Raw genomic sequence first — 24467 nt, 5'->3', positions numbered from 1 at the left:
CATCTGCTTACCCTGATCTGGTCCAACAGAATTGCTTTGGTCTCTCTGTATATAGGGCTTGTGTGGGGGCAGGCTCCATAACTGTTTCATGCTCTGGCTAGCATCCAGGGATGCTATAGGTTGGTTCATTCTGAATCTGTGCTTGTGAAATCTGTGAAGTCTTATGCAGTTTACTGGGTGTAAGGCTGGGCTGGGAGAACTGGTTTGGCTAAAATAAAAATTCCTCCTCAGGAACTTTTGCCCCTATTTAAAACCAAACGCAAATCGGAACTTTCTAGAGGTTCTGAAATGTTTGATGATGTCTAAAGCAGAGGAATCTCCAGACTCCCCATTGGCAGCTGCGGGGCCAGCTCCCCCCACTCCTTACTGTATTGCGGGGGGAGGGGACGCTGGTAGCCCCCACCAGGTGGCAGGGGGGAAGCAGGACCCCTGGCTGCCTGTGTGTCGAGCGTAGTGGGGAATCGTTCCCACAGTAAGAATGGAGGGGAGGGGAGAAGCCCAACTTGTGGCTGGAGGGGGGAGAAGCAGGACCCCTGACCAGGGACGATGACCCACCAAGCCGCCCCCACCTGGTTCATTCATAAAGTCCCCAGTTGTGGTCGCCTAGCGACCCCAGCCGCCCAAGGTTCGAATGGCAGCGGTGGAGCCAATGGGAAGGAGGCATGTGGGGTCGAAGGGCCTGGAGTGTCTGGGACCCGCCGCAGCCTCTGCTACCCCACTGTGCCCCCTCCGGTGTTCCGCTCTGCGGTAAGACGGGCCAGGGAGGGGGCATCAGGAGCAAGGGGCCGGGGCTCCTTTCCTGTCCCCTGGAAGTGGAGTGTCTGTGTGCGGAGCCCCGAGCCCCTGCTCGGTGGGGGGAGGGTATCTCCCTCCCGCGGGTGGTGGGGGTGGTGGTGGGGCAAGGGAGGCATCCCAGAGCCCCTCTCCCTAGGCAAGGTGGGAGGGGGAAGAGAAATCCCAGAGCCCCTGTTGGAGGCGATAGCTTGGGAGTGATATTCATGTTTCGAGCCCTGTGAGCCCCCAACCCTGATCCTAGGGTAGTATCTAGGTGGGGGGAGCCCGTTTCCCAGTCACCAGCCCTAGTGTGGGACCCCAGGCTGGGTGTATACATATCAGGGCCAACGGACTCGGTACTTAGGCTGAGACAATGAGATGAGCTGCACTCAAAGGGCACTGGCAATGTAAGGAGAACACGGTAGGGAATCCTGAGAGGGGTGGGATGTGTCCTTTTGCCCCAGGATTTTGGGTATTAGTGGGGCACAGAGTGCCTGACCCATGGGTGCTGGATAGTAGTTGGCAGCTGGGAGGGGATCAGTTCTTGGTCTTGTTTCTGGTTACATCTGGGTCTGATTTTCTGTGGGGGATGGGTGTCCAGAAAGGGCTGGGAAATGCAGTTTATCAGGTTGCCCCAAAGCCACGGGGGATATCTCCCACTGCTGCACGTTTCAGTGACAGCAAAGGTATCATCAGCCAGAAGGTCAGAGTGTCAGATGCTGTGGTGGCCTTTGAAAAGGCCTGAACAATTGTGCGACTGATAAAAAGATGAGTTCTGCAAGTAGCAGCGAGAGAAGCAGGGCTGGCTCCTGCAGACCTAGGAAAGAATACCCCTTCATGTCCAGAACTTCATGCCGGGTAGGCCCTTTATGGAAATTTTTTTACCTCTCTCTGATGTGTCAGGTAACAAACTTTACCTGAGGCAGGAGACTGGAATTGACGGGCTGATCCAGTCTGACTAAGCCCCTATCTGCAGGCAATCAATATTATAGCTTTAGCAAGTATGGAACAGTTCAGATGATGCAACGTTAGACAGCCAAATGGGAGAGCCAAGCCATGATGTGTTTTCCACTCGTTCAGACCATAAAGTGGGTGAGGCATTGCAGAGGCTCCAGAGATAATATGCGTCTGCTTTGTGACTCCGTGGTTAGTTGGCTTGTCTCTGCTGTGTCTAAAATGAGGCTAAACCCAAGTTTACTTGATCTGCTTTGAAAGACTATTTACACGATCTAGAATTCTGTTTTTAAAATGCAGTTTGACTCTTAAAAATGGCATAATAGGACTCCACCTTCATTGTCCTGCAGTGATTTTCAAGGTCATACTTACCCATATCTCTTTTCTCTAAGCACTAGCCCCACAAACTGCCCCGTGCTCTGAAAGTCAAGCTGGGTTCTTGACTTCTCACATCTCACCACAGACAAAAGATTCGTGGCTCAGTCACAGCTGTGCAGTCTCAGTGCTCTGTGACTGAGGACAGAACGAGACCCTGCAACAGGGACTTTGTAAATCATTTTCTTGATGAGGCCAGGCTAGAGCCCCGCTCCCTCCCCAGAGCTGTGCTGGCAGAGCTAGCAGGAGTGAAAAGGCTTATCTTGGTCATTACATTCAGTACGTGTGTTTCTGGCTGCACAGAGGGAGCAGTTCCATTGAATAAGAAGGTGCCTTTGTAGTTACTTTTCAGTGCCGTGCTCTGGGAATACATGTTCAACCGATTCACTGACTCAGGTGTGAACAGTTAATGGTATGTCTACAGTGCAGTCGGGAGGTGTGATTGCAGCACGTGTAGACATACTTGAGCTATGTGGGGGCTTGTCTACACTTGAAACGACGCTGCTTTAGTGCTTCAGTGTAGACAGTACCAATGCCGACGGGAGGGGTTCTCCCATTGGTGGAGGTAGCCCATCTCCCTGAGAGGCAGTAGCTAGATCGATGGAAGAATTCTTTTGTTGATCTAGCACTGTCTACACTAGGGGTTAGGTTGGCTTAATTAGATTGCACAGGAATGTGGATTTTTCACACCTCTGAGTTAGGTAGCTGCGTCGACCCTACTTTTTCGTGTAGACCAGGCCTGAGTGTGAAGGGTTTTAACTCTTGAGTTGGTTCCGCTGATAGCTTTAATCTTCCTGCAGACAGGGAGCCAGTGCCATCAGTGAGTCAGGAAGCGTTACAACTGCTAGTGAGGGAAGGAGGTTGGGAAACAAAGAAAATCCCAGAGATGAAGGGCCAGGGAAAACCCAATCAACTTGTATTGTGCCTGAAAATCTCCAAAGTCCCAGAACAAGGAAAGGAGGGTTGACTCATAATGATAATGCTTTTAAATAAATCCCCCAACTCCACATGTTGATTTCTTTGGCTGCTGTTGCTTAATAACCTCATCATTTCATAGCGGCCCCGGTGAGGTTGTGAAGTGAAAGCTCTGGTAAGGTGAAGTGGGGTGGCAGTCCTCCACATCTTTCCCTGCTCCTGTTGTGTAGCTGGAGACAATGGTCTGAGTCAGCTACCGGGAAGGTTCTCTGGGCTGGGGCAGAGCTGGCAGCGTTATCTTTCTGCAGGAAAAGGCAGAGTCTGCAAAATACAGCCCCAAAATGGAGGGTAAAGCACTAAAAATATAGAACCTCGCCTCCCCAGGAGCACTCACAGTTGTGCCCCTGGAGTTTGCCAGTGCCCAAGGGCCCCTGCGGCTCAGCATAGCACTGCGTGGATATGAGCCATGTCTTGAGGGAGATGGAAGGTCAGTCTGCCGTCATGCCTGCCTAGCTCCCCCTCCCCAGGCACAGCACTGGGCTGTTGGCATTTGATGCTAGCGTTTTATTTGCTGGTGGTACAGAGAACTAGTTGTACTGTACATGCCCCTCCCCTCTTCAGCTCAAATGTGATATTTGTTCTGCAGTTGGTGCCCAGGCTGGCTTCTGTCCAGCTACGAGAATGTAGAGTTGTGTGGCTGTGGATCCTGGGCGGGGGTGGAAGGCAGCAGGGGTGTCTTATGAGAAAGGGGAAATCAGGCCTCTCCCCTCCCCCTCCACCCTGGCCTTGTGGTGAGGTTGGGAAGATCTCACCTCCTGGAAAACCTGTTTGGTCAGAAACAAACAACAATGCTGGAGACCTACTGACGTGGCTAAGAATTCCACGGCCCACCTGTTTGGCTTTGTCCCTTCTGTGCCCTCCTGCGGGTGTAAGCGGGTTCACCCGAACCTGATGGTATCTTCCACTTCTGCATGTAGCACCTTGGCTCCCTCGGGGAGATGGGGGGGGGGCCTTGACCCCCTTTGCTCAGACTCCTGACCTGATGAAGTGTCGCTCCACCAGGGGAGTGGTGGGAAAGCCAGGGCAGGACGTGGGGAAGGGTCTGCTCTCTCTCTCTGCTGGGTCCTCTGATTTCTCTCTCAGGACAGTTTCCAGCAGATGGAGAATTGGGGGCAGGATGCTGCTGCAACCTTTGCCTACCTGCAGGTACCTCTACAGCAAGGAGGAGGAGGTTAATAAGGGATGGGGATGCTTGCTCTAAAGGCAGAGGACTAGGAGTCGGGGTTCCCAGGCTCTGTGTGATGTGGGTGAGTCAGTCTCTGTGTGCTGCAGTGTTGCCATCTGTGAAATGGGGATAATGAGGCTTACTCACAGGATGCGATGCCAGCGATGATTGTTGTTATTATTAGAATGTCCAAGAACGTGCTCGGTGTTGTGAGACCACAGTCATTCCTGTTCAGGCTTCCTGGCTGGCAGAGACCATGTCAAGGCTGCAGAGAATGGTCTGACTAATGATTCCCTCATGGAGAGCTGGCATTTCAGATCATGCCTTTCCTGATCTGCAGATGTTTGGTTCCCCACTCCACCTGAAGGCAGTGGAAAGGTGCCTCAGTCTGGGGTGGTTATAACAGAGTCGAGGAAGCAGGGTTGTGATCTGTCCCATGAGAATGTCTGTCTCTCCACCCAGAATGATTTGTACTCGCTGTAGTAGCTGAGAGGCAGCATGGCCTAGTGGATAGGATACTGGTCTGAAAGCCAGGAGACCTGGTTCCATTCCTGCCTTTGCCACCCACTTGGTATGTGACCTTAGTCAAGTCACTTCACCCCTCTGTGCCTGTTTCCCCTCCCACTCTTTGTCTTCTGTGTCTGTTTGGATTGGAAGCTTGGCAGGGCCAGGATCTCTCTTATTGTGTTTGCGTACAGCCCTCAGCACAATGGGACCCTGATTTCAGCTGGAGTCTCTGAGCACTACTGTAATAGTGTACCCAAGCGGTGCAGGGCCATACCCCAAACAGCACATCCTCCCTCTCTACGGGGCTGTAAGAGGGGTAGCCCCACAGAGAGTCTTGCCTATGTTTCCCCTCCCTAGCTCAGCAATCACTCTGCCATGGCACTGCCCAGCTGGGGGCTGTGGTCTCTGCACTGAGTGGCTCTTTCTTTTGGCTGCCTTGGGGTGGGGGCAGTAAAAAGCCGAGGGTCAGAGAAGGGACTGTCAATGCTCCATCTGTAAGTGTGCCTGCTAGGACCCCCACCCCGACACGCGCCTCTCTCTTTCCAGGCCATGTGGTGGGATTCCCCTCGGGCTATGGGGAAGGGGGGGGGGCAGCCTTCTGTCTTTTCAGGTTCAGCGTGTCTGAAGTCACCAGACGGTGAATACACTGGAAGCTCCTGCTGCAGTGGACGACCTGGCGGGTGGTCTCCTCCTTGGGGAGTCTGACTCCCCCCGACATGGTGCTGGACACTGAGGCAGAGAGCACCCGGGGACAAGGAGAAATGCGCTGGTGACACAGCCAGGTGAAGCTAACTCAGCTGTGGGTGTCTGGAGCCGCCCCCGCCTGCTGCTCAGGGCAGGGGGGGGTTTGCTCTCTGTGCACAGGCTCCCGGCCCTGCCAACCGGCTGACAGGGAACTTCACCGTCTGAGTATCAACAGGAAGTTGTGCAAGCAGGTTCCTTGATCGCGCCAGGTGAGCAGCTGGGCTAGCAGAGCTGCTGCTGCTGCAGAGAGCGGAAGCCCCGGAGACGCCTCAGGTGGAGCCGGCTGGCTGGTGTTCCGGGATCCAGCTGCATCCCAAGAGGGAAAGAAAGCACCCCTGGTAAGTTACTGCTGTTTGCTGTTCCCTCTCCCTGGGGCCTAGCGACTGGCTGCAGCCCAAGGCGGAGCCAGGCTCCTGCAGTGGCAGAGGGCTGTCAGGAGGCCTGAGCCAAGGCAGGCAGTCCAGCATTTCAAGTTAGGATCAGAGGCTACAGGACAATTCCTTCCACTTCTTTGCAAAGCTCCCAGATCCGTGTGATGCACAGGGGACCTGCCCAATGGACTGGGCAGGGTTTGAGCAGAGGCCCGGTCTACACCCAAAGCTTAGGCTGACCTAGCAATACCGCTCACGGAAACCCCCCTTCCGTCGATGTAGGAAGTGTCCGTGTCACAGAGCTACTGCTGTAGTGTAGACATGGCCAGAGTGTCTAAACCTACTGGCAGGGCTGATCCTTCTCTTGTTAACGCCGGTGTGAATTGGGAGTGACATGCTGAATTCAGAGGGGTCACAGCAGAGCCAGATGGGAATCAAGCCCTGGGGATTTCTCTCTGGCTCTGCTGGAAGGTAAAGAAATGAAGCTCTGGAAAGGATCGGATTGCTGAGGGAGGGTGACCAGAAGCTCGGTGGTGGTAGAGGGGCAGGTGGGACACTGCTCTGATCCCTACAATCTCACAGTCCACTGACGTGGGCAACCTACTTCCTGAACATGAAACCAACCCGACCCAGTCGGCACTTAACTTTGTGGCATATGTGGAAAAAATGTAGGGCCTATTGAAAGTTCAAAGGAAGGTGGAGTAACCAGGAGCTGGCTGTGCGGGGGAGCTGAAGGAAAAAAGGGGCTTGTGTCAGAGCAGCACTGACCTGGCCTTTGATTGTCTTAGTTTGGAAAGAGCACAATGGAGGGCAGCGTCTGGCTCGAGCAGATGGGAGCATCCCCAGGATGTGGTTCTATCTGCAGGGTCTATTTGAAACACACTTCCCTCTCTCACGTTTCCCCTCCCCTCTCCCCCCAGCCCAGCAGCAGCAAGGCCAATGCATAGGATTCGGCTGCAGTCTCTGCCGTTGTGGGGCTGGGTAGTAACCCGCTAACCTAGGCAGCCAAAGGGGGGCCGGTTATTGGGCTTGTGACAAAACTCCCCTGACTTAGAGGGGAAAGTTCCCCAGCCCGTCGGTGACGACCGCGTGTTTGCTGTGGGTTCACAGGAAGGTTGTGCAACTCTGTGTGGTGTAGTGAAGTGCACAGAGGAGGGGGGAGGAAGGGGACCTGTCTTTTCCAGGTGGTTTGAAGTGCCTGGCACAGGGCACTCACGGTGGGGGAGGGCCGCATGCTTTGATTGCTGCTCACTGTTTTGGGGGGGGGGGGAGTCACGGCCACGTCAGCAGTGGGGCACTCTGGGCCCCATTTCGCAGGCCTGCCACTGCTTTTGGTGCCTCTTTTCCCACTGCGCCTATTAGCTCTGGACGAGAGAGAGACGCCGGCTCTGAGGGCTCGGGGACGCTGCTGACAGCTGGGCTCAGTGGATGTAGGGCTGGAATATCCCGATGGTTTGTGTCTCCTTCTCCAAGCACTGCTCAGACATTACTGAGTTAAACTTCTCAGCCACCCTCGGCGGTCGCTCCTCCCGCTGGGCGTACCATGTGGAGCGTGTCAGCGCCCGCTCGCTCTATCTATTCGCAGGCCCAAGGGCGAGACTTTGTTCAGTGGGATAAGCCATTGACCGTGGTCGCGGGTCCCCGTTGCCATTCAGGAGGGCTGCCTTGCATGTATTTGCAGGCTGAGAGCCGAGACGCTGAGATGAGTGTGTCTTGATAGCTGGAGATCGTGGCAATGGGTACACTGGATCAGATCAACATGTGCACGACAGACGCTGCCCGTCTCCTTTAGCTATTTAAATAATAAGTGTTCAGTCTGTTTACCATGGCTCCCCTTCACCTCCCCATTTTAGTCGCCAGGCGCTTCTGGAAGTGATAGCGAAATGCCTTCTACTCTCCAGGGCCCACATGGGTCCTGTGGCACGATTACCCTCCCCTTCCCACCCACGGAGCAAGCACCCCCTTGTCGATGGCTTGGACTGCTTTGGAAGCTTCTCACAACTGTTCCTGCAATGAGCCGGGGGGTATAGCGAGATGTGCCTTGCTCTAGTTCTGGGTCTTCCTAGTCCTTCATGTGGAAGCTCAGTTGCTTTTCTGGGTGCCCATCTGGTTGCGGGGCGTTTGCCCCTGCCCCCTAGCCAGTCGGACTGCAAGCTGCAGTTTAGGGAAAGCATGAGCAACCTCAAAGAGGTTCTTTATTTCTTCACATTTTCCATAATGTCTTTCACCCGTGGAACTCAAAGCTCTTCCCACAGCTGGATAACTACCCATCAGGGTCTTCAGTCTGCTATGTTGGCTAGCTGGCTTGCAGCTTAGGGGGCAGAACTAGACCTGGCATTTGCTAGCTGGCAGGGAATGCCCCTGCAGAGCCCACTGGGTTCCTTCTGCCTCCAAAGCAAAATTAATCCCACTTCTAAGTTCTTTACAAGGCACCCTTTTTTTGCACTCCAGGGCTGGGTTTCATGCTTGCTAGAGGAGATTGGCTCCTGATTCTGAAGCAGGAAAGACTAGTTTTCAGGGACTAGTTATCCTGGCTGTGGATGTTTGTTTTAGCTGTCAGGCTGTTTGGTGCAGAGGCATTCCCCTTTTGCTGGTCACTGACAGCTCTGGTTCGAGCCCAAGCTTCAAGCAGGCCGCAGACCCACTGTCACTGATGTATGAACCAGGAAATTGCAGATAAGCGAAGATGCATTTGTCTGTTATCCCCGTGGTGCAGATGGAGGCAGAGGGAGGTAAAGTGACTAGACTGAGGTCACACGGGGGGAGTGTCTGCAACAGAACACAGAGCTCTTGGCTCCCAGTCTCCAACTGTCACCTGCCAGAATGGGCAAGCAGACATGGGTAAAAAACGAGTGCCCGTCTGAACCCCCCTCCAGAGCTAAATCCACATCTCCTTTCTGAGCTATGGAAGAGTGCCCTGGCCAGTCGTTTTCTCCTGCACTTTGGCTGGGACCGGATGTACTGAGGGGTTAGGAGCGAGGCTGTCTTGCCAAGGTTTTCCCAGCCCCAAGATATTCCGATGAGCAGCTTGACCTCCGGGTGCATTTCCTGTGCGAATCACTGAGTCTCTGAGCTTTGCCCGTTGCTAATCCCTGTGGCTAATGAGAGACAGGAGCAGTTGTAAGCTGTTTAAAATGCCCCTTCGACTAGGATTAAGGAGGGGAGGGCAGTGGAAAGAAAGAAGCCTCGTTTACGGAGCACTGTGTTGGAGTGAGTGCTATCTATTCATGTGAGTGCGGGGAGCTCTGTACGTCTGTGTCTGTGGAGCTCTGAGCTTTCTCAGGGCCACTCCTCCTGGGTTCTGTGCAAAGTAACAAGGGTCCTTCGCCCGGCTCCTTCTATATGTCCTCTCACCCTAAATTCCATCCACCTCTGGCCTCTGCGACTTCAGCCCCTGCTGCCTGCGTGTCCAGGCATGCAAGAATTCACCACAGCAACTCTCCCCAAAGGTCACGCTGAGAGTGACACTCACCGAGTGGACCCCGGAGGCCTCTGGGTGCTCAGCATGTGTTCACAGCAAGATCCCCAAAAGCGTGGGCGGCTCCCTTGACGTTAGCTCTCCTCTGGCTGCCCCTCTTCAGGGGGGGCACATGGCTGTCTCAGGGCTGTGTTTCCTTGCCCAGCACATGTGTGCTTATCATTAGCAGACGGCAGCTCCTCCCTGCGGCCCCCTGTCCCAGACTGAGGCCCGATCATTGTGACAGCGTGGGGAGAAGAGGAGAGGCTTCCTGTAGAGATTCCCAGGTGGCAGCGCCAAGTCATGGACTCCCCCTTTGCAGTACCGTTCTCTCACACTTGTGGCTCCAGATGGGCCAGCCTGGCCTGCCCATCAGGCTCAGTGTAGCATGCGATGCTTCCACCGTGTGTCCGTGCAGCCAGGCTGGGACATGCCGGGGAGAGAGGAGCCCAGAACTCCCCCGCCTCCCGAGGGGCTGCCCAACCCGTCAGCAAGGGAGGGCATCTGGTCTCTGGGGGCAGAGATTCGAGCTCAGCGTGAGCCCAGTCTCTGCTTGGGAGGTGAGAAACGCCTCTGCAGATCCTGGGCCGGTTTACGGAGCTGTCTAGGCAAGGGCCCTTTCTGTTCTCTAGCGCTCTGTCTCACCCACTGAGCCATGGGGGAGATCTTGCACTTTGGATGATCTGGATGCTGGGTGTTTAGCCCTCCCTGTTTCAATGGGATGTTATTTCACATCCCCCACTGACACCATGTCAGTCTTCTTCGTGCAGATGGCTGTAGCGTGTGGGCAGCTCCCGGGGGAGGGTGGGGGGAATGCATGGGGCATCCCAGCAGACCAAGGGGCAGGGCACTGTGGGCCGGCTGGGCAGCCCATATGGGCAGATGATGGTGGGGTGGGCAGGGGAAGCCTGGCTGAGGGCCATGGAGAAGAAGGGGCTGATCATGGCAGGAGGGAGGGAGGCAAGAGGCCAGACTATAACTGCTTGCTCCCCTCCTTTCGTCCCCTCTTTTCATTCAAGCAGTTGTCTAGAGCCGCTCTCCCTTGATTGGTGGAGGTTTCTATTTGAAGTGTCTCTGCCTCTGTCAATTGGCTGGAGGGAGAGACCTGGCTGGAAGGGGGGTGGGGCCTGTGCCTTGAAATAGGAAGCCCAGCCGGTCTCCCCCGCCTCCTGGCAAAGACGGCAGGCCTGCCAGTGCCTTTGTCTGGCTGAGCTGGCAGAAGCAGGAGGCAGCAGCATTCGGCAGGAAAGCTGCCCGCTCCTGCCCGCTCTCGGCTGTGTGCTGATCTCTCTTCCCTTCTTTGCAGCGAGTGGAGCGTGACCCCGGGGCAGACTCCACCACGGCTGCCGGCCCCTTGGACTCATCGGTCTGGGTTCCTTTGGAAGAGCAGAGGGATTTTGCTTTCGGGGCTGACGTTCAGCCTTAATCTTCGCTACCAGGCATGGGGGACATGTGACCCTTGATGGACACTGCTGCACAGGGCACGGCTGAGCCGGCGAGCAGAGTGGGCGGCGTGTGGAGGAGCAGCTGGGGGGCGTGCAGCAGCTGAGCAGCATGCCCGTAGAAACCCTCCAGGCTGGGGACATGATGAAGGGGGTTTCAGTGACGGCGCCCTTCACCTCGGCAATGCCATTCCGGATCCTCAACAAGGGGCCTGAGTACTTTCGCCGGCAGGCAGCCACTGGCACCAGGAAGCCAAGCGCCGTAGAGAGGCTGGAGGCAGACAAAGCCAAGTATGTGAAGAGCCAGCAGGTCGCCAGCACCAAGCAGGAGCCGGTGAAGCCACTCCTGAAGCAGCCCCTCTTCACTCCCGGGGTCCGGAGAGCCATGCTCACTCCCAGCCGCAAGACCCCGCAAGGGGGCCGCAGAGTGGAAGCCTGTGGGCCAAAGACCTCCTTGAACCTGGAGATCCTCAACAACCTCATCAACATCTGTGACAGCCCCCTGCCCTTCCCCAAGTCGGAGAGCCCCCGGGAGCACAAGTGGAGAGCAGAGACAAGGGAGCCCCCAGGCAAAGAGCGGGGTGGGCACCCTGCTGTGCAGAGGAGGAAGGGCCCCTCGGATGGCATGAGCAAGCTGTCGGAGAGCTCCATCACATCCAAGCCCTCCAGCACAGTGGCCGTGCGCAGAGTGGATGTTCGGCCCTGCGGGGTTCGTCGGGACAGGGTGACCCCAACCATCCAGGTCACCCCTGTGCCCATCTCACCCGCCAAGGCCAGGATCCCCTCTGCCAGTTCCCTTAGCTCACCAAATAGAAGCCCCCACGACAGGCGGACAGACAGCGCCAAGCGGCAGACCCTCCTGCACAGGTCCAAGTCTGACCTGAGTGACAGGTACTCCCGGGCCACGGCCGACCTGGAACGCTTCTTCAACTACTGCGGGCTGGACCCCGAGGAGGTGAGGGACATAGGGGTGGAGCACTTTGCCCGGGCCAGCTCGGACATTGTCTCCATCAAGTTTCACAGCGTCAGCACCGCCAGCTCGGAGTGTGCCCGCTCCCAGCGCAGCGCCGCCACCCTGGAGGACAAGCAGGCGGAGCGCATGCCCTACGGCATCTCCGTCATCGAGCGCAACGCCAGGGTGATCAAGTGGCTGTACGGACTACGGCAAGCCAGAGAGCCCCAAAAGGTATCCAACGTATAGCGACTCCATGGATGCCACAAACTCTGATAGCAAAGCCTTTTCGTGTGTGTGTGTGTGATGTACAAGGGGGTATTTTAATTTCTTGCATGACTCAGTCTGGTCCCGCTGGGAAACACCCGATGGTGGAGTCTCATTGATAGAGTGTCCTTTAGCTCTGGTCCCTGGCCCCTGCTGGCCTCTCCCAGCCCCTTATCCTACCCCTGGCCCGCAGCGTTCAGAGATCCGGTCCCTGCAGTGACGAGACGTCGCCAAGCCAAGAACTTCAAGAGTTGCAGGGCACTAACGAAGAGTCAGGGCGAGTTTCCTTGGCACAGGGGCCGAGGGGAGGAGCGGGGCCAGCCTGGCAGCACAAGTAGGGACGTTCAGTATTCTCGGGAGTTACTGCAGGGCTGCACATTGTCTCGGTCAACAGAGCTGGCCCTGGGAAGGGGTTTCCATCCTAACAGGAACTGATCCTGTAAATATGCAAGCTATTAATAAAGAGCCTGGAATATCGTCCCCCGTGAGCCAGTGAGAGGGCAAAGGGCTGGCTTGCACCTGCTTGCCTGGATCCTCTTTGGCACCTGCCCGCACTGTCCTAGGAATCAGTTGACTGAGACCGCGCCAAGAGGACTGTAAACGCCCTCGCTATCTTGAGGCGGTTGGAAGAACACACGTGTGTACACACCTCATGGGCGAGCCCAGGGGACTCTGTGCAGCTCATGGCCCAGCCAACACATGCCCGCCTCCTGCAGTGCGGCTAAGGGTCTGGTGGTCACAGTGGAGGGCTTTTCTCCGGCCCTGCATGCACAACACAAACACAACTCCCACAAAGACTCTGCCAGAAACCCAGGGGATCTGGTACTAAGACTTTTACTCCATCCTGGACCGCACCCTCCATTCCAGGCAGGGTGGACCAGCTGTGCAGAGCCTGCCCCTTCCTGCCGTATTAGTGGGAATGTTCTTAGCTGGGTCGGCCACGTTAGCAGAGGTCCGGTTAACAGTAACATCCGAAGTGCATCTCATGCATCTTAGGATCTGGTTTGTGTCAGCCCAGCTCGCGGTGCCTCGAATGAGGAGCCATCATTGGGCACATCATGCAACTTCTGTGCTTCCGCAAGGCATGGTGTGCCTCTGGTGTGAAGTGTCCACGCCAGGTGAATGTGCCACCCTATCCGTCCCTCAAGAGATCACCTTGGGGGTCCTCTGAAGGCAGCTTGATCCAGATGAAACTTAATTTTGGTTTTGTTTTGCTCTACACTGAAACTCTGATCACTCTGCTTCAGTTACCAAGAGAATGTCGCCCCCCTCTGCACAAGTTTTCCCGGGGAGTGAATTCTCCCAACCCACATTAGTTAAGCTCTTTTGTGGGGAGGAGGAAATGAGTGTTTATAGGAGAATCCCTGGGTTGCGGAGGGCCTGGAGCTTGGGGCAATTTGTAGCAAACTTATCTTCATTGCATGGAAAGAACAGCCGAGTCTGCTCTTTGCACGGGCAGCCCAAGCGGCTCCGTGGCTCAGGAGGGGCTGGGACAGATCTGTCCCTCCCTAACGTCCCCTTTCTGTTGTACTTTTATCTTGCTGCCCTGGCTGTTGGTTTTGCTCCCCGACTCATTCTTATTGCAGCTGCTTCTCTGTAGTTCTGTGTACATTTGCCAGTTTGCGTATTAAGAGGGGATCCTTGGGGAATTGCTTGTGTGTGTCTGAGGTGGAGGGGGAAGAGGAGTGAACCTTGTAAGTGACATATAATAGGAAAACTAATCTTTGGGGGGTTACTAGTTCCTTCCTTCCACTGGAAACAGTCTTATCACAAACATCCCCGTGATGTTGTGCGTCTTGATTTCATGCCCCAGCAGAGACATTCCCCGTGAATAACTGCCTGCTGTGTGGAGCTACTTGGAAGTGAGTGTAGATTGGCGGGAGCTTTCTGAACTGCCTGGGGGAGATCAATATAACCTCCTACCTCAGCTGGAAAGCGCTCAGGGCAATACAGTAGCGTAGGAGGGACAGTACCACGTGCCAGCACTGGCTCAGTAAAGTTCGGCAGCAAGGCTGAAAATAGCAAGAGACTCGGCTGCTTAGCCATAAAGGCAAAACTCTACCTCCTTCAGTGTAGGCTTATCAAGGCTCTTGCTGTGCGTGTGTTTTTTATGTGTGTGTGTGTATGTTCCTCTTTTCCTCTGCCACAGTCAAAAAAGCGTAAGAGTTCTGGGAATGCTGACTCCAGTTATTTATGAAGATGGTTCTGTATTGTTTTCATCTCATTTTTACTGTATTTTCTGCCATTTGTTCTGTAAAAGCCTGACTGATTTTATTAAAGTCCTGTCTTTCGGATGGTCTGTATTTGTTTTCTTCAAACTTGGCCGCAAACCAGCTTGACACCCCATAATGTGGCAGGGGGACTACCCTGCAGAGGGATGGTTTCTGAATAAATATAATCCCCTTTTTTTGGGCTGATCTCACTATAGCTGGGATCGAAGTGAGTAAATAATGGAGCTTGGGGGTACATACGTGGCCTAGGCAGGGGCCATTCTGGCATATGGGGACCTGTCCCTATCGGAGAAAAAAAAATAAAAGTAAAATAAATCTCCCTGTTTCTCAGTCCTCTGTGCTGTTCACAGCGGAGAGTGTGACCCAAACCCTAGCACCTCCTTGCTGCCTGTGGCCCAGTGCTCCAGACTGTGCAGTACCCGGCTCAGCAGTGGTCTCCGCCCAGCCCCAAAAAGCAGCAGCAGGACCTCAAGGCATCCTCTGCACTCGGTGGCACCTGCAGGAGTTGGAGTGCAGCTAAGGAGGGGGATGGTGCCCACGGGGAATGGGCAGAAGGTGCCGCTCTTCACAATTCCACTTCCTGAGCAGCTGTGCCAGGCTGATTCTGGCCTGCAAGGGGGTGTGTCTCAGCCACTGAGGTACAGGAGCTTCGGAGAAGGGAACACCCTTGTTTAAGGGAAAATCAAGGAGCAGGCAGAGCATGCAGTCTCCCAGGAGAGACAGAGAGGGGAAACAGGCACGGTCTCATTTCCAGTTAACTCTTGCCTGGCTGCTAGCTGGTGCTTGTGTCCCAGGAGCTGGGCTCCACAGAAGGTCAGTGCATGCTAGCAGGTTTCATGTGTAATCTGCTAAGTATGTGTTTAATGGCAATGCATGTGTTGCCCTGCTGTGTAAGCCCCCATCTGTGCTAGCTGGAGGGCATGCCCCACTTCTAGTCAGCGGTGGATCTGCAGCAGCATGTTTTGGGGGAGTGCAGGGATGTTGCTGGCTGTCTGCAGTGTGAGCTGTGTTATGCACACAGGCTGCTTGCAGCCCCTGTGGCTCATGCCATCTGCTTCTGCAGTTGTCTCAGAGCTGGGGGAACTGTGGTGTTGCTGGTATAAGTTGCATGGTTGGACAGCTTCCCTCTTCATTTCTGAAATCTGCACCAATTCGCGCCCAGGTTACAAAGGTCTTGAAGGATTCACGTGCAGCAGGAGAGAGAGACTTGCCCCCATCCTGCTCTGGTGAAGTTAAACCGTCCTAGAAAGAAAAAAATCACTGCATGGCACCAGTCTAGTGCGAGGGCATCAGTGCCTCCCAGCTACCACCAGAGGTACAGGCTGCTGGAAGCATCCGTGTGCTCTGATTCCAAACAAGCAGCCAGTCCATGAGCACTGAATTTCCTTCTGCAGCTGGGGAATGTCCCAAGGCAGTCGTGCTTTGCGCTTTTACAGCACTTTGGGAACAGTCACTAATTAACAGCGGGGGAGGCTGATTAGTGCTGATAGGGCAAGTGCTGGCTCAGTTCAGACAACCAGGGACTTTCCATCAGCTCAGCCTGGCTCTGACGACAAGTCTGTCTTTGATCCTGGGCAAGTCACTCTCTCAGTTTCCCCATCTGAGAAACGGGGAAGGTGATCATTCCGGACAGGCATCTAAGGAAGTTTAATTAAAGTTTCTGAAGTGTCCTGAAGAGGAAAAGTGCTAAGTATTATCTCCAGACAGTTCTGCCAATGCACCTCAATCCTGACCATATGCCAGCTCTGGTTTACTAGGGCTGGGTCCCTGTATAGTTCTTAGGATGCCCTTGTGTCACATCATCATGGCTTTTTGCCAATAGAAGATACTTCTGTGAAACAACTCCCCTCCAAGTGAAGATACTTCTGTGAAACAACTCCCCCCATCTTTAAGAACTGGGATAGAAAATTTTCCACTTTCAAAGGAGCAATCTCGGTGCATAATCAAAGGCCACTGCAGTCTTTTTTTGTAGTCACATGAATTGGTAGGAAATCATGTAACAAGCATAATTTGGACATAGCCGGTAATTCATGATCCCATGCTGTTTCTATAACTTGTAGTTCCTATAGGCGATGAACGAAAGGCTCTCTCTCAGCCTCAGGCCTTGTTGACATGGGAAAAGTTCTTCTGTCAGTATAAGCTAAGGTGTGAATTTAAGCCAGTGCAGTCTCGCTGTGTGTACGCTTGGGAAGGGGTTTTTAGCTAAATCAGAAAAAAAGTCCCTCTAATACTGGACTAAGAGTGTTGCAGAGCTGGTCATGCCTTCCTGTGTAGACAAGGCCTAAAGGCTGTCAGAGCTTCTCACAAGCAATCAGCTTAGAATGTCCTTGGGAGACCATGTGTTGTGGCGGAGCGAGGTGTGTGATTATTTCCCCCCACTGACGTGTGGTGTGTGCATGCCCTGCTCGCCTGTCCCCTATGCAGAGATACCGCACTGCCCTTTGATCTGGAAATGAAGCAATTCTCTATTGTGGAAGGACCCTGCTGTCCATTGCACGTGTTTCTTCCTGTTGCTTAACTGTGGCATATTATTTTTATACAGACATGGGGCTCCTCCTCCAGGTAGTGTCAGGTTGCTTTTGGGCATCTGGTTTGCTGGAAACATTGATTTGGGTTGCATTAAATAACCAAAAGACTTCCTGCATCCCCATCAAAGGGGCGATCCAAGGGAAGGCCGCCAGCAGCTGATTTGCATGAAATCTTGTTAGCCTGATTGGTTTTGATACCTCTCGACAGAGTGGTTCAGGGCTATGCAAATGGAGATCTGCCTTGTTTCTGGGTTTATTGTCGCATCGGGAGACCTCCGGAACACACTGTTAAACTCCCCAGTGTTGGTACAGCAGAGTAGGCACCACTCGGACTGGGCAGGAAGGCAGAAGCTGGTCTAGGGATAGAGTGCAAGCAGCAGGGCTACTGCCCCCGTCTCGGCCCAGCACTGCCAGGTCTGAATCACCGTTGTTCAGAGGAGGGGATCGGAAAGGTTGGCCTAGTGGTACCGTTACGGGCAATGTGACAGCAGGAGCGTCCGTAAAAAGACCACATCAGGCAGCTTACGGGGGGCAGATGTGTGGGGCCAGCGCGCCTGACGATTGGTTTTTCCTTATTTAGAAACTGATTGTAAATCCCAGCTCCACGCGCCTGCTTTGTCTAACGGCGGCTCCTAATCTCCCACACAAAGGGGCCAGCATGCAGCTAGCCCGGTTTTCTCTTCTCCCTGTTCAGAGTCTCCAGTGCGAGGGGAGAAGAGGTAACCAGACTTACGGCTGGCCTGGCGCAGTCCTGGGGAGGCCCTGGGGAGACATCACAGATTAAGAAGTGGAGAAGGCACCAGCTCATGTTCAGAGCTCTCTTCTTCCTGCCCTGCTGCTATAACAGGACCCCACTGAGCTGCTGCTGCCAGGGCAGAGTGCTTAAGCGACAGCAGCCTCAGGCTCTACCCTGCTGAATTGCAGGCACAAAACAAAAATGTGCAGCTCTAGCAAAGAGCTCAGCGCGGCTGGTCTGAAATGCAAGCACTTGGGGGTTACCCAGAGCACCAGGGCACAGCCGGATTAGTGGTCTCCGAATGACAAGGGCTCTTTTTTCTCTATGCCACTTTGCATGTGCCTCTTGGACAGCTGAGTGCAGCAGCAATCTGGGCTAGGGCTTGTCTGAAGCAGCAGCTGAATGGCCAGGTGCCAGAACGCCCCAGAATCTGGAGTGTCAATGAGCAAAGGGCGATGCAAAAGTCAGGAACGTAAAAGAAAAATAGAGTCCCCCCAGGCGCCTCCCCCTGCACCCTGGTGTCAGTGCGCTGGAGGGGAATCGGCCAAAGAAACAACTCAGGGACTAGACTGAGGGCTGGATTTACGAGGCCGGATCAAGAGAGATGGGTGCACCTTGGCTAACTGACATTAAGTGGGTATTAGAGCGACAAGGGAGGGAGGGAGCATTGCACCAGCTCCCGCTGGTGAGCGAGACGAGCTTTGGAGCCGCACAGAGCTCTTTGGGTCTGCAAAAGAAGCTCCTAGCGTCACAGCCAGATGCCAGGTGGAACAGATTGTTTGTTTGGCATAAATGGTTTGCACCTATTCTAAGGGACCATTCCAGGAGGGCTGGGAGGTCCCCGTGGATGGGAGAATGGTGTAAGGTCCATGGAAGAACAAGAATGGTCTAGGGTTGCCCTAGAAGTAAGGGGCTGACGGGAAGTCTCCTAACCATGAGATTGGTGAGTGGGAGGAAGGGGAGAGGTGCGGGGGGAGTCTCATCATCAGAGTCATTGGGATGAAGCACAATGGAAAACATCACAGACTAGAAGATCGCAGTGGTCTGGATTAGAACCGGGAGCAGCCCCTGCCAGCAGCCTGGGTCCACGTCAGCCCTTCCCAGGTGGCTCGGAGAGCTGTGATGTCCAACCAGCACAGCCTCCTTGCCTGTCTCAGTGGCCAGCAACTGGTTTCCTATCGGTCCTCTGACAGCTTTCATCTGGGGGTTGGGCAGATAATCTCCCTGAGCCCCTTACTGCCCTGCTGGATGCAGAAACACCTGCTCTCCAGGGCTCATGCTAGGAGACATTATCTATGTTATTCCCTCCTTGGGGGCCCAGATGTTTTGATAGACCCCACCCCCTGGCATGAAGGGGAGGGTGGCTGGCTCCTCCAGCATTGGAAAGGTCCGTAACAGGAGGGGAGGGGATGCCGGGGTAAGAGCCCTGATGAGGAGGATGGATGGCACCAAGGAAGAGAACATGGAGGCGCCTTTGAAGGGGTATCAGAGTGTCTGCAACTTTATGCATTTGACCTGAAATCAGTCCCCTGATTGTCTGTGTGTGGACTCTGGGTCTGGGCAGGGCAGGAGCGTGTCCGGGACCTGAGCTCGGCCCATGGCGAGGTGAGGCCTGGATGAGATATGGGCTCAGAGCCCACACCAAGGGCTGGGCTGCCTGTCCAGATCCGGGAAGGGGGAAGAATGGAGGGATTGGGTCCCGCTCATTCTGTGGGGAAATTCTCACACGGCAGGGTCCTGCTCAGTGGGTTTCCCCTTTTCCAGACACGGCATCTGTGGATGGGAGCCGTAGCAATCTGTATCCGGCTCTCCCCAGGGGCTGCAGGCTGCCTCCCACGTGCGCCCCATCTGGAGGGGGCCAGAGTGACAGAAGCCTGGGCTCTGTCCCTGAGCGGGGCTGGAAATGGCTGGTGGCAGCCGGGTGGTGCTGGCCCAGCGGGGCAGGAGCCTTTCCTCTCCTTGTGCAGGGCAAGGGGAGCTCTGCCATTCGGCTGGCAGGGGACGGGTATCCTGGGGGCGCTGCGGTGAGTGAGCGGAGCCGTGTGTCTCCCCTGAGGGACGAGGCGGGATGGGAACCAAGCGTCTCTTCCTGGAGGGAAGTTTTGCCTCCTTCCATAGGGGCTGAGGCGAGGGGAGCCGATGTTCTCTGGGGGCCCTTGTCCCCCCACCCTGGAACAGCAGGAGCCGTAGCTCTCTCCCAAGGGTGCTGGGTGCCTTGGCTGGAACGTGCCCTGTACATTAGTCACTCGCTGGCTGGAAATCTGAGGAGTGGCCAGGCAAGAGCAGGCCTGGCTGTGCCTGCCTCACGCGCAGGCTGCCAAGACACACAGGCAGAAGGGCCACTGCCAGTTAAAGGGGCAGGGCAGGGTAAACGCAGTCATGCCCAGGGAAACCCGCAGCAGGCTGGGACTGCCCTTCCCCAGCAGGTGCCAACCTACCTCCTGGACAAGAGAGCAAAGCTGAGGGAGGGCCTCTGAAGGGGACGGCCAGGACTGGCAGGAGGGCGACTTCAGATGGGTCCACAGCAGGGACCTGCATATCCTGCCTGTATGTCCCAGCCTTTAAGGAGGGACCACACCGGATTTGCTGTCCCAGGGCTGCGAGGGAGAAGGCTTGTGATGCAAGCTCAGCAAGAGGCGGGTGGGCATGTACAGGGACCTCCATGCCACCGGGTCCCAGCCCCACAAGGAGCAGGGAGAGGCAGCGAAGCTCACAGATTTCTTGTCATTAGAGCAGCCCTGTAACTAGAGACAGCATGAGGGTAGCAGAGCTGGACCCACTGGGATTTTCTGCCCACATGTCTGTGAACCGATTTCTTTGATCATTTCTACTTCCATTTTTAAAACATGCTCAGCACACGCGTGGGCAGGTGAGATGGGCACAGGGCCGGCTTTATGAAGGGCAGGGCCCGATTGGGACACGCAGCAGCGGTCCGAGGCTTTGGCAGCACTTCGGCGGCCGGGGGGGGAGGGTCCGCTCTGGGTCTTCTGTGGCACCGAAGGACCCCTGCTGCTGAAATTCTGCCGAAGCCCCAGAGTAGATCCACCCCACTGCCACCGAACTGCCGCCGAAGCCCCAGAGCGGACCCCCGTCCCCCGCTGCCAGGTGAGTTAAAAAATAAAAAAGACGCCTAAGGTGCAGGGCCCTCTTAGGCACTGGCATGGGCCCCGATTCCAGGGAATGGATGGGCAGCCCTGGGATTCGGTGGCTTTGCAAGGCTGGGGTTTGCATGGGATTCCACGTCATCTGATCCCCAAAATGTGGGATGGGGAGACAGCCTGGAGAAAAGGACCTGCTTTCAGCCCCGGGCTAGCGGAGAGTGTCTCATGCACCCACACACTTTGACCCTGCTTAGACTTGGCTCTTATTTGCACTGGTGTGAACCTGGAATAACTACTCTGGCTCTAGCCTGCTGCACGTGTTTGTTGGTTGGTGGGAGTGCAGGGTTGCTGGAGCCATGCTGGTGCCAGGATATGAGAGAGACAAGGTGGGGGAGGTAATACCTCTTATTGGACCAGCTTCTGTGGGTGGAAGGCACAAGATTTTGAGCCACACAGAGACCTGAAGAAGAGCTTGTATCTTCCATGCACAGAGGCTGTGCCAGTAGAAGATATTACCTCCCCCGCCTTACGTCTGTAATGTTAGAGGTGGGGGTCAGCAGCGTGCCGGGGGGAGGCTCTGAGTGTGTGCTGACAGGTGCTAATTAATGCTCTGTCTCACCCTCAGCAGGTCCAAGTGCTATTTGCGTAGCAGCAGAATGGAAAGCGGGCTGCAGTAAGATGGTGATGACAGGCGAAATACCGGCGGGAACAGCTGAGAGCCCCCAGCAGGGCTGTTTCCTCTCTGAGTGCAACACCGCACTCCCGGAGGGCTGTGCTATGAGGGCGCACACAGCGCAGTGTTAGTGGCTGCACACCCATGCCACTGCCCAGCCACAGCTCAGGGTCTGTCCTCCTCTAGGACACTGCCTAGTAATCCCCTAATGCCCAGGCGGTGTATGGACGTTCATCCTCTCTTCGGAGATGCTGAGACAGAGAAGTGTGGCACCTGCACTAGGTGATTTGTGGGAGCTGCCGGGGCTGGCACCTCTGAAAATCAGGCTCCTGATCCAGTCACTGTTTTTCTAAACATTGCTGCGAACAAACCTGTTTGCTAGGAGTGGGAAGCGAACAGCGAAGGGCTGATGAATGCCATACGGGCACCAATGCCATTTACTAGGTAAGCGAATATGCACCAAGCGTCTTCCGAAGCCACTTAAAGCTCTTGTGAGCACTCAGGGACCCCCAAGTCTAGCTGCGGTTTGGTCCCATTCCCCTATCTAGTCCAGAAAAAAACCTGCGTTCCTGAGCCAGATTTCAGTTTGGTTTTCCCCTATCCAAATACTCAAAGCACAAGGAGGCACAGGGAGAAAACACGAAGTACCAAAGGGCTCTTTAACCGGAAGGTAGAACAAGACCCAGTGGCTGGAAGCTGAAGCCAGACTAATTCAAAGCAGTAACTAGGCAAACAGTTTTCACCAGGCAGGTGATTAGCCATTGGAACAAACTCCCCAGGAAAGTGGTGGATTCTCCATCTCTGATATCTTCAGATCAAGGCTGGCTGCCTGTCCGGCAGATGGAATTTTCCTCCAGGGCAGATTGGCAGAGGCCCTGGAGGTTTTTCGCCTTCCTCTGCAGCATGGGGCAAGGGTCACTTGCTGGAGGATTTTCTGCAGCTTGAGGTCTTCAAACCACAAACTGAGGACTTCAGTAACTCAGACATAGGTTAGGGGTTTGTTATAAAAGTGGATGGGTGAGATTCTGTGGCCTGCATTGTGCAGAAGGTCAGACTAGATGATCATAATGGTCCCTTCTGACCTTAAAGTCTATGAGTCTATGAGATGCTTTAGTCCAACAGGCGTTACTGGGCTCAATACAGGGGTAACGGGGTGAAATATAATAATCTGTGATAGCCAGCAGCTCAAACAGGATGATCTGATGGTCCCTTCTATTTTTAAATTCTACGATGCTAGCTTGAAATACCAACTTTCATAATCGTCTGCAAAGTCCCACTGGTCAAAAGAACAGCTCTCCTCCATCTTCTCCGGGACCACACCAACAAACTCTGAAACTGGACATTTCTAGTTTCTGTGCACACCTGTCCCTTTCTCATGTCCAGTCTGGGAAACACAGGAATGATATTACCGGGCCTTTCTTTGCTGGCTCACATTCAAGGATCTCAAAGCACTTCACAAATACTAGTTAAGCCTCATATCCCTGTGAGCCATATAAGAATGTGGTGCATATACAGGTCATTTCTCCCAACACTGAAGTGCAGCCATGTCTGGGGCGGAACGCTGCGGCTGGTAACCAGTGCACAGCAAAGTTTAGGACAGGACGTGAAGAATATTGTCCAACTGTGTGAGGAGTGGGGTGATTTAAGCTGGCAGGATGTGAATCCTTTGAGGTGGAATTTACTCAGGAGATCTTTAATGGCCTGGAACTGAAGTTTACATTTCATCTGAAAGACTAATAATAAATAACTCTGGAAACAGAACATAGCGATGACACGCAGACCGTGAGAAGCCTCGACAATGATACAGCTGCAGTCCCATTAACATGGTTACTGGATGACATGCAGGAGTCACTGTAAAAATAACTTGGTGCTTTGCGCAATAAGGGAGATGAGGCGATGGCCTTTTATGCTTCAATAACCAGACTGATCACTTATGCAGGGCAGCTCTAATCCTTCCCAGGACTTTGCCATTTCAAAGCACCATGCAAATGATGGCAGAATTCTACCCAACAGGACTGATTGTTCCGGCGGACTTTCTATATTCACAAGTCCCCCCGATCAGCTACAGCCATTTTATTGATAAAGAGAGGCTGCCGCTAGCCCCAGTGGTAGTGGAGTGATCTGCTGTCACAGGGTGTCGTATGCTATTCTTAGGGCTTTTTAAATTAAGATTGGAAAATGTTAATGTTCCCCGGTTGGTTAACTGGGCCCTTGGCCCACAGCAGCTGAGCGGGAGTTGTGTTCTATGTGGTGATTGTAGAGTTTCCTGCGTCACCAATCACGGCAGTGTCTGAGGGCAGGGTAAGGTTACTGGCGGTTATGTGCTCAGCCCTGCACCGCACAGAGGAAAAAGACGCGAAGCAGCTCATCTCTGCCTCACTGGGATAATATCGCCCCCATGCAAGTCTGAAGCAGCTTTCGCCTGAGGATTGAAGGTGAGATGCATTCAAGCACTGAGCTTCACAGCATCCCTGGGAGGGCGGCGTTCCTCTCGTTGTCGCCCCTTCTGCAGATGGGTGAGCTGAGGCCTGGAGAAAATGGAGATCCCAGTTATGGTTTATACAGCCACAGGGGCTGGTAGGGCGGGGTGCAGAGCTGTGGTACCAGAGTGGCAGTTGCTGGTGCAGAGGCAGGCGCAGTGTATCCATGGGGTGACGGGGAGAATGCTCAGAAGCCGCATGCACTACACCTCTAAGCAGGTGCAGTGTTTGACCCCCCTAGGCTGTCACCTGGGCAGGGACGGTCAGATCGCCATTGGGATGCCTGGCTGAGCCTGTGCCGCTCAGGAGGAAGCCCATTGAATGCGTGGCCCTTATTGCTCCCAGGCCTTGCCCCCCGTCTGCTGAATATGGGGAGCTGCTCTTTAGGAACTTGAAAACTACCAGCCTGCCCTCTGCAACGCAGGCAGCGTGCAAGGGGCCTCGCAGACCAACCCCCAGCTGCACAGAATCAGCATCAAAGAGCAGCCAAGGGCTAAATTTTGCATCCTCCTGACCTGGCCATGCACTAGATGGGGTGTGTGTGTGTGTGTGTGTGTGTGTGTGTGGGACACATGGAGAGGGGGCCAGGAGGAGGTGCTCCATGCATGCTCCATGGAGGGGACCGAAGGGATCGCCTCTCTCCCTGGCCAGACTGCCACAGCTGCAGGCAGGAGGAGCTTTTGGAGAGGGACGATGAAGGGGCAGGAAGGTGTTTCTGTCGGCTACAGACTTGCT

General features: G+C 54.6%; 1 protein-coding gene across 1 annotated transcript; it reads left to right on the top strand.

The window, feature by feature from the left end:
- Positions 1–5700: 5700 nt before the first annotated feature.
- On the top strand, positions 5701–13149 carry FAM110A (family with sequence similarity 110 member A). The gene is made up of 2 exons (XM_050918375.1): positions 5701–5832; positions 10629–13149. Exon 2 carries the CDS (start codon positions 10877–10879, stop codon positions 11963–11965), a length of 1089 nt encoding a protein of 362 aa, XP_050774332.1. The 5' UTR covers positions 5701–5832; positions 10629–10876; the 3' UTR covers positions 11966–13149.
- Positions 13150–24467: the final 11318 nt, after the last annotated feature.

The sequence above is a fragment of the Gopherus flavomarginatus genome, chromosome 11 (genome assembly GCF_025201925.1).
Source record: "Gopherus flavomarginatus isolate rGopFla2 chromosome 11, rGopFla2.mat.asm, whole genome shotgun sequence".
Classification (NCBI taxonomy): domain Eukaryota; kingdom Metazoa; phylum Chordata; order Testudines; family Testudinidae; genus Gopherus; species Gopherus flavomarginatus.
This window is presented reverse-complemented; position numbering and strand designations above follow the sequence as displayed.